The 13,967-nt window shown below is 35.9% G+C and overlaps 1 protein-coding gene across 2 annotated transcripts in view; it reads left to right on the forward strand.

Annotated features, from left to right (window-relative positions):
- The first annotated feature begins 3,368 nt into the window (after positions 1 to 3,368).
- Positions 3,369 to 13,967, forward strand: part of LOC117924953 (probable cyclic nucleotide-gated ion channel 5) — a 41,654-nt gene continuing 31,055 nt past the window's right edge. For both annotated transcript variants that reach the window (XM_034843704.1, XM_034843706.1), the window contains exon 1: positions 3,369 to 3,533. Coding sequence is in view for 1 of the 2 variants with exons in the window: in XM_034843706.1 (XP_034699597.1) it covers positions 3,514 to 3,533 (20 nt within the window). In the remaining variant the exon portion in view is untranslated. The remainder of the gene's footprint in view (positions 3,534 to 13,967) is intronic.

Below are 13,967 nucleotides of genomic sequence, written 5' to 3' on the forward strand. Positions count from 1 at the left end.
AGTTTACTTATTTTTTATAAGTAAATTGCTTTTGTGACAAAGTACATTAGTTGAGCATTTACAATAGTTTAAATTCATCATAATAATATTTTTGTTGATGAGTGTTTATTGTTGCAATTGTCGTCAATAAATAGTTACATATAAGCAACAAACAATCTAATTTGCGACAAAGCAAGTGTGTTAAAAATTTGTGATAGTTTAAATCCGTTAACAAAAGCAAATCTAAGTGGGCCAGTAATACTTTTTTCTTCTTTTTTTTTGTAATAAAAATAATGAGTATATGAAGACTCGTCATATGATCAATTGTACAATGATCAACAATGCTCGATCGTGTGAAGAAACATTTGCTTTTGGCGGGTTTTCTACAATAGCTTACAATCCATGATTGTTTCATCTTGAAAAAACTTGATTCTTTTTTCAATTTATTGGTTCCCATATAATTTCTAACGTGTCTCTTTGGTACGTCGAGGCTTGTTACAAAAATCATACCATATTTTAGCCATTTTTTTTAATTTCCTTTTACTATCAGCCACGCCAATATCATATGTTGCAAAAGTAGTCAGGTTCCCATCATTATCAACCTTTGACTTCTCTCAAACTTTATGGAAAAACTTCACACATGGATTGGAGTGGTTCTTTTTTGAGCATTCGTCCTCTTTACTTCATCAAGTTCTTTGTTCAAGCATGTCAAAAATTCAAACACACTATTAGCTACACATCCGCATTCGAACTCATAAAATAAATCCAAGTCAAGTCACAAGTCGCATTCGAACTCTAACTATTAAGGTTGTTAAACTCTCTTGAATTCTTTTGATGATTTAGGCCATAAAAAACAATTAGTTTTTATTTTATTTTATTTTATTTTTAGTTGAGAACCAAACTTCAATACCATGAAAACATTTTCGATAAATAATTTAATTCTTATTGGTTATTTTGGTATATACAAAGTATTCATAGGGATTGTATACAAGCGGGAAATAGAAAATTAACCAAATTACAAGTTGAAAAATAATAAATAGAGACAAATAAATTCAAAATAGAATCAATCCCTAACTTGAATAATCATGTGATTGAAAAACTAATTCTATCTTTTAAACCTACATTAGTCTAGTAATCAACTCTTTGCCTTTGCTTTTCTCCTCTTTTTTTGTCGAACTAGCAAATAGGGTTTTTTCTTTGTTATTTTTAATATTTTCTTTTAACTGCTAGACAAATCATACCAACTAAGAGTTGAGGAAAGGCTCTAATATAATTTATATATAATAATAATGATGATGATGATGATGATGATGATCATGATGATGATGATGATGATGATGATAAACCTTTACAACTAATATAGATGATGAAGATAACTAATATAGAAAGGAAATTTCTTGTACATAATTAGGAGGCCATTTGCTAAATTAACTTAATCACTCAAAGTTACTTAATAACTTAATTTAAGTTATTAAATGGATTAAGCATGTTTGGTAAATTAACTTAATCACTTAAAATTACTTTATAACTTAATTTAAGATATTAAGCAGATTAAGTATGCTTAATAAAATAACTTAATATCATAATTTAAAGTTAAAAATGACTTTAAATAAAGTTAAAATAGTGAACCTATTCTTAATCTTAATTTTTTTTTGTCTTATTTACCCATATCTAATGAGAGTATATTTAATAATCATGACTCCATGCTCGTTTTTTATAATAAATATTTTAAGATTATCTTATATTTTTACAATACTTTAAGTAAGGATATTTAATAAACAAATTTATTGTTTAAGATTAATAATATTAACTAAAATTAATGATGATAAATTTTAAATTGGGGGTAAGTATGTCAATTTGATAATTTAAAATAAATTTTAATAAAAAACCTTTACATTTAAAGTAAAAAACAAGTAATAAGCTTGAAGTTAATAACTTAAGTATAACTTAAGTTAAAGTCAATTTAAGTCATTAACTAATAAGTAATAAACAAATTAGAAACTGACTTTAAGTTAGTGGTGTTTGTTTTTTATTGACTTTTTCTATTCAGCTAAAAGTAACCTGTTGACATCATCCAATATAATTAAATTGAACTTATTGATAACAAGTTCATTTTAATTATATTAGATGATGTCAACTTGTTACTTTTAGCTGAATAGAAAAAACCAAATTATTTGATTTTTTCTATTCAGCCAAAAAACAAACACCACCTAAAGATTTTTAACTTAAAACTTATTACTTAATTTTTCTATTAGGCAATAAGGTTATTTGATAAAATTAGCTTAAAACATATTTCAAATCATCAAATTGATATATTTATCCTTATAAATTATAACTATGACAAAAGTGGTTTGAGTAAAAGTGAAGGTCGTGGAATAATAATAAAAATTATAGAGGTAATTAGGGCAAATGAGGGCAAAAAGGCAAAATAAAAATGTGAACTTAAGAATAAATTAATTATTTTTACTTATTATTTAAAATTGTTTTTAACTTTAAGTCATACCATTAAACTATTTTATCAAATATACTTAATAACTTAAATTAAGTTATTAAGTCACTTTACTAAACACTTACTTAATAACAATTTAACTTAAAATTAATTTAAATAATTTAATAATAAGTATTAAGTTTTAACAAATGCCCATTAAATTTGAATTTGGATCCAACTTTGAAAGTCTTCGATATTGTTGAGATGAACTCATTCTGTATATATATATATCCAATAATTAATTAAATACTTTATAAATTTAATATTTAGACAATAGCAATAAAGAATTCATACAACCAACTTGGTAGTAACATTTAAAATCGCAGTAAGCTCTGAGAGACAATATACTAATCGATATACATGGACTTAATAAAAAAAGAAAAGAAAAAGATAAATAAACATTTTGATAATCATAAGATTGTAGATTCTTTTTCTAGATTGATCCACAATTTGAGCTCCAGATTCTCTGTTGCCACGAAAAGTTTTTAACCCCCATATGCATATTTGGATTTTTAACTTCACGTGTAAATAAAAATTTTCAAAAATAAATTGTTATTTTTCATATATATATATATATATATATATATATATATATATATATATATATATATATATATATATATATATATACATTCAAAAATTATTCTCAAGAAATAACAAAAAAGTACCCAAAAAAAACAAACAAATAGTACCATAAATTTTGGTTGGTAGCATAGGATGATGGTACGAAGCACAAACATTGGAGCTGTCCAAAAGGAAAAATGAGAAGGAGAAAATAAAATAAGGATATTTGTAGGAGTAGGGAGTGGCTGATTTGACTTGGTGGGGACGTGGCAGAGAGCATGACGGTGAAATTCACCAAGTTTATGTAGGATAAGACCTTTTCCCTTTCTGTTTTTGGTAAAAGTTTTTCTGAATCTCCCCTTCGTCCCTCTCTCCCTCCCCTCTTTTCCTAGGTGGACTTAAAACCACAAATCTCTCCCTCTGTCTCTCCGTCTGTCTCTCTCTCTATCCGAACCTCACTCCTCTGGACTCGACTTCATGAAATGAACTGCCGGATTTCAGCGTAAGTCGGATTTTTCTTCTGTTCGATATCATATCTTAGAGGAGTAGATTTGTTGTGTCTTCTTATGTCTATTTGTTCAATTTGTCGTCTTTATTTCACTTTCAAATATCTAGTATGTTGGGTTACTGAGAAATCGGAAGGAAACAGTTGAAATTTTGGATTCTAGTTGTGGGTTGAAACGGGGTTGTTAGATTTCCATTTTTCTCCTTTTCCTACCGTTTCTCAGGAACCAAATGGAGAACTAGGGCTTATCTGCATGACTGTAGAACCAAATGGGTGTTGTGTTCAATTCCTTAGCAACTTGTTCTTAATTTCTTGAGTTGAATTCAGGTTTCTTTCTTTTTTGGGGGTTTTGCAGGGAATGGGATTTTCAAACCCCCCCTGCACCCTACCATTTTTTTTTTTTTTTTTTGGGGGGTTTTGGATTTTGGTTTGTGCTGAGCCCTTCGCCCTAAACTGGTCACTTTGTTGGTGTTTTTGGCACACAGTCGGTTATGGCGATCACCAATAATAAGCAAAATTGATGGCGAGAAGCAGTGGAATCATTGCCAATATTTCAGTAGAAATTAAAATAGAATTTTATGAACTATTGGAACCTTGAACAAGGTGTGAGTGTAGATTATGAGGGGTTCGGCTCATCTAGCCAGGCATGAAAGACACATAACCCAGATGGTACAATTAAGATATAGGTAATGCTCTTATTTATCAAATAAATAAATAAATAAATAAATAAATAAAAAGATATAGGTAATGCTCTTACTTATCAGGAAAAAAAGAAGAAGATATGGACAATGCTCTTGAAGCACCCCCACTGTGCAAAGAAAGAGTTTAGGTCTGTCTGGTTGCTAAGAAAGGTGGGGAAATAAAAGAATTGACTTTCTATTTTTTACTATCTACATCCTAAGGAAATAAGAAACTTAAATTAATATGAGGCTGCCAAGTAATTGGAACTTCCACTGTGCAAAGAAAGAGTTTAGGTCTGTCAATTAATTGTTGTTGTTGTTTCAGAATCAATAGAAATAGAAAATGCAGTGTTTTTATTGTCATTTTCTTGGAATCTGCTTTCTAAGCCTTTCAATCCCTTCACTATTAAGACCTCCTTTCTCCTGTCCCTCGCTTTGATTGGTTTGTTCTGTTAGATGAGCCTGAGAATTCTGTTGGCCTCCTCGATTTCCCCATTCTCGGCTTGATGTTGATGATTTACCATTCAATTTCTAGCAACGCTCCTTGGTCTGCCTCGGTTTTTTACAGTAGGTGCACCACAAATTATCCTTGTTGTGTCTCCCTGAGACTCTTAACAGGTCTGTTTTCCCTCTTTCTTGTGTCTGGCTTTGTTCATTTTTAGTCACTAAGGCCAAAGCTTCTAAAGTTTGAGGCTTAAGCATTATACCCCTTCGGCTTTCTTCTGCCCTAATTAGAGAGATTGTCTCCTCTAGTGAAGGTGTCTCCTCCCTGCCAAGTATCTGAACCCTAGCCTGATCAAATTCAGGGTTGAGTCCAACCAAGAAATCATAAACTTGGTCCTTCTCAGTGAAGTTCTTCAAGATAGCAGTGTCTTCTGAGCACTTCATCTCAAATACCCGATAGTGATCTAGTTCTTGCCACAAATTCTTCAGCAAATTGGCATACTGTATCACTATTCTGCTCCCCTATTTGGTGGCACTTGTCTTCACCTTAATTTCATATACTTGGGCTGCATCACGAGCTTTTGAGTAGGTTCGATGAATGGAGTCCCAAATCTCCTTTGCTGTAGTCAGAAACATACAGGTATCACTAATTGCAGGATTTATTGAGTCCCACAACCATGACATGATCATGGAATCATCTTTGTCCCACTCTTCAAACGTTGGGTCTCATTTTTTTGGTCCTTTCCCGAGAATATGGCTGAGAGTCCCTTTGCCCTTTAGATATGTTTTAATAAATTGAGACCACTTGAGATAATTTTTCTCATTTAGTCTGTAATTGGCTCTAACATTCTGCAGATCTCCTGTCATTTGATTTGAGTTAACCTCATCTGAATGAACAGAGATTTTTGAAGGTGTGATTTCAAATGTGGACATAGTAATAGAGGGCAGAAACACATTGTCAACACACAATGAAGAAGAACGCAGCAATGAAGGCTGCGATCAAATTGTCAACACGCAGCTATGAAGGCTGATACAACGCAGCAATGAAGGCTGCATAGAACGAGAACCCAGAAAAGGCCTAGGGTTTTGATACCATGACAAGAAAAATAAGAGAATGATGATTTCTCATTGAACAAAATAATTGGTACACAACAATATATATACCGTTCCAGGAAAAAACTAATTTAGAAAAGTCAAACCTATAAATCCCATGATTGAAGGGATAATATAAATCCCATGATTGAAGGGATTATTTTCTTAACTAAATATATACACACTGATTTGTCAATTAGTTTATAACGATTGTACAATTCAACATATGGAAAGACAGTAGGACATCTAAAGGTGTTGACGAGTTGGAGATAGTATCATGGATCACTTCCTCAAAACATTTTTCTTTTAGGCGATGGGAGATGGTAAGGAGGAGTGTTATTCCTCTTTTCTGGATTTCATTGATTGCTTAGGTATGGGGTAGGCAGCATTTCGGCCAGTTGTAGTTTTTCTCTTTATTTTTCTCTTGTGGCATCCTTTGTATACTCTGTCTACAGGGGCACATTCAATATGTACATAAATAAATAAATAAAGTAGATTACTCAAAGTATAAAGCATAGAGTGGATTTTACCACAATTATAAACATGATTGAAGACATTAATTTAAATTGCAATTGTTTGGTTATTTTACAAAATTGTAATTGATTTCAGATGTGTTACAAGTCTTTATTTCATCTTGTTATAAGATATTTATAAATACATTATTTGTGAACTTGTTTTCTAGTTATATTTGCTTGGTTGAATATGTCTTGAGGAATTAATGAAGTCAAACTGAATATGCAATCAATCTTAAAAATTTATGAAAAAATATGAATTAAAAAAAAAAATCTCATCTAACCTGTACACAATGACTAGCCTGTCAAAGCCCAATATTGGGCTGAAAATCTCCAACTTGACCCTACCTGCCTAGGTTGCAGTCCTGTTTATAGATGCTACTTTGGCAGAAAGTTAAGGGCAAATGTGACAGATGTAACAAACTGGTTTAATTGTTGATGTTGTAAAGTGCCAACAAATGCAGACTCTTAAACGTACCTGATCTGGAAAAACCTCTACCATCCTCAACCCTAAGATGACAGCTGTTAAATTAAAAAATCTTAGGTTGCTAAAGATCTCTGATTTTGTAGCATTTCTTGAGAAAAACCTTAACTATCAGAAGATAATTGAGATTTGGTAGATGTTCTCCCAATTGCTATTCATGTTTGGTGTTATCTGTCCTTTTCTACTTTAACACTGCCACTCCCCAAATGCAAAATTTCACAAATTCAAGAGGTTTGTTCTTAGTGGAAGGACATTCAGAAGTTATATGAGTAGTTTATAGTCGCTTGGGATGACATGGCCATTTAACATATCATGATCATAGTTTATGCTAATACTGTCGATTCCATAGGAAATTGTGCACATCTTTTCCAAAGTTTTAGCTACAATTGCAGGAAATAGAAATAAGGAAACAAATGTTTTGAGAGATTTGAGGTGCTATTAATTAAAGTGATTTTTCCCTTTTCTAGAAATAAAGTTTTCCTTTCCATGAAGAAAGATGTATTCTACCCTCTCCATTATTGGATCCCAATAAACTCTAGGTTATGACCATTCCCAGAAGAAGTCTCACATAGAGAAGGCAAAATTGTTACTCCAAACTGAATGGCCCACCATTTCCTGATATTGATCCTAAGGTGAAAAATAAGTTGAAAGCATCTTGGAACATATCTAATACAGTGAAGTTGAGAATGGGATGGAACCCAGGAACGAATAAGTCAGAATGGAATATTTACAAAAGAAATCCCCTCTTGTTGCACAATTAATTAATCAACTTGAAACCTCCATGACAATAATGAAAGGAAACAGGGAAAGAGGAAGTGTATTCCGCTAGCCAATCCTCTAGAACTACCAAAAAAGGCCAAATGAAGCCCTGTTTTAAGAAGGTTGGAGAACAACACTAATGCATAGTGGGTTTGCACCTATCCTCCACCAATAATCAAAAACTATTCTGAGGAGAAAAATGATCTGGACAATTCCAATTCACATTGCAAGTTTATTCTTGGTCTCTTGCCTATCTAAATATATGCTAGTTTATTCTTGATCACAAAACCACATGTTTGAGGCACGAGGAGAGGTTTTGTTGGGTGAATAGGTGGTTCACAAATTTATGCCTAAAAATTAGCATCCCAAATTCAATTTTCTTTAGGTCCAATTTTGATTGATTCATTTAAATATTTTATCCCTTTTGATTAGCCCTGAGAATGTTCAATATTAGTCTAGATAAATTAATAAATTTTCAATCAAAAAAAAAAAAAAAAAAAGATATACGTGAAAAATTATTCACAAAGATTACCTTCAACATTTGCAAATGCAAAAACCATGAGTCAATAAAATGTACTAATTATGAAAGAAGCATACAAAGTTTTGTGTAGTTCAGAAGTTACTACCCCACGAAGCTTATCCTAACCAACAACAATACCTCTTCTTCATGTTTGTGATGCAACACTCCTCCGTGCCCTTTAATGGATCACTTCAAAAGGAGTTGTAAGAGCGACAATGTTTGAGCCCTCTTGAGTCATTTAACTCTTCACCCTCAGACGTAGAGTCACTGCAAGTTACTTGCATGACTTTTTTCTCTTGTTTGGGGATAAGACAATTAGTAACAATGTGTCTTTTACCACCTCAATTAAAATAATCAACTTAGCCACTTTTAACCATCTTTTCCATTTTCCTTACTAACATTTTTTTTTTTTGATCAGAAACAAATATATGTATTAATTGAGAATAAACAGAACATGAGAAGGATGAGAAATCCTCATCATGAATACAAACCTGATAAAAAAGATCCGAGTAAACCTCCACTATACAATGGGGCTATACAAAAAACATATTCAAGTGTAACAATTCTTGACCCTATAGACCCAACCCTAAGTTGTACAAATCGAGAGCCAACTAAGTTGAATTATACTCAAAGGGTAAGGTTTAAAAACGTCTGTACAATAAGCCCAAAAAGAAACAAGGAAATGAAGCAAATGCCACATCATCTCCGACGTCTTCCAAGTATCCTAAAAAATCCTAGTGTTCCTCTCTTTTCACACAATCCACAAGAAAGAAAGGTACGTGATCCTCCAAAGAGTTTTGCTTTTAATAGAGTTCCCAAAACACTTGATGGAAATCACCATCATATCACGCATACTGCGTAGCTAAACCCAGGTCATCCCCGCTTGTGAGAAAATCCTATGCCATAATCTCAAAGTAATTAGACAATGTAAAAAGAGATGATCAATCGTCTCATTACTCTTACATAGGATGCACCAATCAAGGCTAAGGGCTTTGAAAGGCCTTCTCAATTGCAGCATGTCATTGGTATTTCTTTTTTCCTTTTTAGAACCTTGGAATTTTTCTTTTGTAGTTTAACAATTTTTTTTTGCATTTTATAGCAAACAAGACTACTTCATCATTGGTTAGCACAAGTTTATTTTCATCCTCAGATTCTACTTATTCCTTCTTAGAAGCTTTCAATCTACATCCTTACGCTTCTTAGAATAGGAAAGAAACATCTTAAAAGTTTGAATCTCACCAATTTATCAACTTGAAGAGATTCAACATCTTTGCTTTCTTCAATGACAATAACCTTGGATCTGATCCTCCTTGGGAGAGATCTCAAGGATTTTTGAATGACTTTAGATTTTGGAATATTTTCACCTAAGTTATAATTGGAATCCATTATGTCACTAAATTCAGCATAAAAATCAAAGAAGGTTTGATCCTCCACCATCTTTATGCTCTCAAACCTAGAGGTCAAAATTTGAATTTTGGATATCTTCACAATAAAAGTGCCCTCATGTGTGACATCAAGAATATCCCAGGCTTTTTTAACATATTTATATGTTGCTTTTTTGTGAAACTCATTAGGACTCACATTGTTGAAAATATAGTAAAGGACTTTTGCAGGGTCTATACCAAGGTATGCCAACCGAACTCCTCATTATCAAATTCATCTCATTCTTGTTTGGGTTTCATTTTAGGGGTGGACCTACCAATTTTTTCCACAAGCATTGTTGGTAAACACCTAACTTCCAATCCATTCCATACTTGTTCACCTAATATTTTAATCAAAATTGCATATGAACTTTCCAATGGGGGTAGTTGTTACCATCAAAGAAAAGAACACAATTTATTGAAGATCCTACTCTCAATGGTTCCATGATTCAAGGCTTTCAACTTTTAAAGTGTAGTTATCTAATTATCAGCTTATGATAAAATGATGAAATGATAAAAATTAATTAAATACAAAATAACATGAATATAAATCCCGAAATATCAGTGGTAGTAGATCATGAGTGCACTGTCAAGTGAAAGAATCCAATAGTTGTAACAACCACCAGGTATGCCATATGCCACACCCCTCTCTCTCCATCTTTTCTTCTCCTCTTCCGTCTTCTCTTTTCACGAGCATTAAGCCCTAATTTGGGTTGTGTTTCTTCACTTTTAATTCAAAACGATGTGTTTTGATGTTGACTTCTAAAAAAAGAAAAAGAACAAGATTGAAAACGTCATTGCTGTGATTTATTTTTTATTTATTTTTTTTAACTCATTCCAAAATGACATTGTTTTGGCCAGGAGAAGAAAAAAGGCAGAGGTATGCCTTTGGAGAGCCTTGCGCTTGGCTCAAGGGGGGTGCCTTTTGCACCTAAGCTGTGCCTCTTTAAAGGGGCTATGCCTGACCCCAGGCGAGGAACAACCTCATGACACGTTGCCCTGGTCCTAGGCTTGCCTTTTAAAACTATGATTCAATTAGCACGGATATAAAAAAAATGTTTTTGAAAATTTCAACTCTGATATCACTAGTAAGTTTATTTTGGGGGCAAGGATGTGCGGGAGGGAAGGAAGGGGCAATCCACAATTTTTTGCCCAAAAATTGATTTAATTAGCCCTTCAAGTATTTAATATCAGTCTGGATAAATTAATAAATATTCAAGCAACACAAAGACATCATATATACATGGAAAATCACTCGAACAAATAGTTTCCAATCAATGATCTTTAGAGTGAAATTGCCAACATAAAGTAATATATTAACACATGATCACAACCTTTTCCAAGAAAGTACCTGGGAAGCTCCTCTCTATGTTTGGAAGCCATAAAAAGGCAATAAGAATCCCATCCAAAATGCTAACAAAGTATCAAGTAGGAATTTCCCTTGGGGAAAGTTAGACCTGTTAGGGGTGGAAGAAGTCGGTTTGTGGTGGAGTCCAAATCCTTTGAGATTTTGGTTGAGGATTTGGGAGGAAAGCTGAAAGGTTGTATTTGGGAGAGAAGCAGAGGTATCTCCTCTTGGATTACATTTGGGGAGGTTAGTCTGTGTTGCTTACTGGAAGGAGTTGAAGCCTGTTGTAGAGAGGTTGATAACCAAAGTTGGGTCATTGGCTAGATGGAGGGGAACAGGAAGTTTAGAATGGAGCGTCGTTTGAATAAGGCAGGAAGGTTCATTCTATGTTCTGTTCGAGATCTTGAAGCTAAAAAATACATTATTATTTTTCCTGAAGGGAAGGGACAGGCTAGTGGTTGGAATTCTCTGGCCGAGAGGTTGAGAGGTCTTGGAGTGGTCCCGTCAGAAGGTTTAAAGGTTACCGGTGGGCCAGAGGTTTTGTTGAAGTTGAAGGGAGTTTCGAAGGTTCTGTGGAGGGAAAAGGGGGTGGAGATGAAGTCATTTGCAAATGTTGTTAAGTCGACCCCGGGAAGAGTAGGTGGGTCAGTTTGGTTAGAGGTAGGGGAAAGAGAAGTGTGTGGAAGGTTAGATCAGATGAGACAGTGTCTGGTAGGGAGGTGAGGTATTAATTCAACTCCATTACCTGAGTTGGAATACATAAGGAGTTGGACTCGTCAGAATTGGGAGGTAAAGGGGAAACTGAGGGTTGCTGTGTTAGGCAGGGGTCTCCTGTTGTTTGATTTTGAGTTGCCTTACGAGGATGAGCGTGTTCTGGCCAGAGGCAAAAGAAGCATTAAGGAAAATTTTATTATTTTGGATAGATGGTACCCAGAGGTGGGGTGCTTCTGCAAGAAATCCAATGCTGATGAGGCTTGGGTAACGTTGGTCGGGCTCCCACTCCACTTGTGGAGTCTTGAGGTGTTTAAAAGAATTGGAGATGGGTGCAAAGGTTTTGTTGCAGTGAATGAAGATACCAGATCTTTGTCTGAGTTGCAGTGGGCTCGGATTCTGGTGAAGCGTGCGGAAATGGAGGTCCCTAACTTTGCTCATATAGTTTTGGGGTCGGGTTGCTATTCTCTCCAGCTGTGGTGGGAATCTCCACCTTGGTTCACGCAGGTGGTGCCAGCGGGAAGCTTCTCCGGGAAGGGCGGTCCAAGGGTAGGAGAAGAAAATGGTGGATCTCAACGCGTTGTCTGTTGTGGGAGTCAAAGGGAGAAGGTGGAGCAATTGAGGTCTCAGATGGGGGTACAGGACGTGTCGCATGCTAGAGGTAACCCACCCACCCTTTCTGTTGAGGTCTCTGGCGAAGAGACTGATGAGAGGGCTAGGGTAGGTTGTTCAGTTGATCTAGTGGGAGGGGGCAGGGAGCCCTCGTCCAACAGTCTGAACGTCCTTGGCTTTGGGTCGGAAGGCTTTTGTTGTGGGCCTAGTTGTGGGCCTAATGTTTTAGTTATTGGGGAGGCCCAAGGTCCTTGTCATGAGCGCTAGGTGGATTTGGTCCGTGTCTCAAGGCCCATTCACTTAAATGGTCTTAAAAGATGCAGTGAGGGGGAGTCGGGTGTGGGCTTTAGGTCTGTTGGAGTCGACGCAAAGGGAGAAGGGGCTTTTTATGGGGACGAGGCTCCAGTCTCTCTACCTAGGGCTCGAAGTGAGCAGTCGATCTCCAAAGTTAGAGGCGCAAGTGGAGGCGACGACCCCCTTGTCGGGTTGTCGAGGGAGGTGTTGTCATTGGTGACCTCTTAGACGACATAAAAGGGGCGTTTGACTGACGAAGTGCTCTACGAAGAGGCATCCAGGTACGTCGATCCTCGTTCTTTTCCTATGGGGGGTCGAGAGCTCTCTTCTACTCCTTCTGTTTTCGGTCGGGTTGTGTTGAATGAGGGGTATCTTGGTGGTTTGGCTTCCGTGGTTAATGGAGAGGAGCAGATCCCGTTGAGAATCATCCTGGCTGATGACAGCAATGGGGAGTGGTCTCTAAGGGGGAGAAGTCTGTGGTTGGAGAAGGTGTGGGGGGTGAGTTTGAGGGGTTGTTACAGGATATGGAGGGTAAAGGTTGTCGATGGGACAATAGCTGCCTGGCGAGGTTTAGCAAGTTTTTGGGTTTTCCTATGGAAAGCTTTGAAGGTGAAATTTTGAATCTGCTTCTAAGGACCAAGAGAAGAAGAGAGCAAAATCTTAAGAAGGGATCATCAGGGTCCACTAAGTTTGACCGTGAATTGAAAAAATTAGAGTGGTCCATTAATTATAATGGAGCGAGAAAGGAGAATTCTTTGGTTAGAGAAGGTGGGGTCAGATTCTCGACCATTAGATGAAGCTAAAGATTTTATCCTGGAATGTTAAAGGGGCCAATGACAGAAATAAAAGGAAGGTAATTAAGGCCCTAATTAGGTCTCAAAAAGTGGATGTGGTGTGTTTGCAGGAGACTAAAATTCAAGATATGTCCCAGGGGGTTGTTCATAGTCTTGGTGTGGGAAGATTCTTAGGTTGGGGAGCAGTGAGTGCAAAGGGGGCAGCTGGTGGGGTGGTAGTCTTTTGGGATAATAGAGTTTTGGAGTTAGTAGGTATGGAAGTGGGTCTCTTCTCAATTTTGTGTCGTTTTAAAAATTGCGAGGATGGTTTCTTGTGGATCTTTACGGGAGTCTACGGACCTACATCGAAAAGATATAGAGAACCTTTTTGGGAAGAGTTAGGTGCCATTCGAGGGTTGTGGTTTGATCTTTGGTGTATTGGTGGGGACTTTAATGTGATTAGATTTCCTAGCGAGCGTAGTAGAGAAGGAAGATTGTCTGGATCCATGGGAAGGTTTTCGGAGGTGATTAATGAGTTGGCTTTAAGAGATTTGTCTGTTCAGGGGGGGGGGGGGGGCTTTTATGTGGAGTGGAGGGCTAAATGGTCAATCCAGGTCAAGACTGGATCGTTTTTTGATTTCGGAGGATTGGGAGAATCATTTTAGGGGGGTGTCTCAATGTACTCTCCCAAGGCCGGTGTTTGATCACTTCCCAATTCTGTTAGATGGGGATGGTGTGAGGAGAGGTCCAATTCCGTTTTGTTTTGAGAATATGTGGTTGA

This window comes from Vitis riparia, chromosome 11 (genome assembly GCF_004353265.1).
Source record: "Vitis riparia cultivar Riparia Gloire de Montpellier isolate 1030 chromosome 11, EGFV_Vit.rip_1.0, whole genome shotgun sequence".
NCBI classification, from domain to species: Eukaryota; Viridiplantae; Streptophyta; class Magnoliopsida; order Vitales; family Vitaceae; genus Vitis; species Vitis riparia.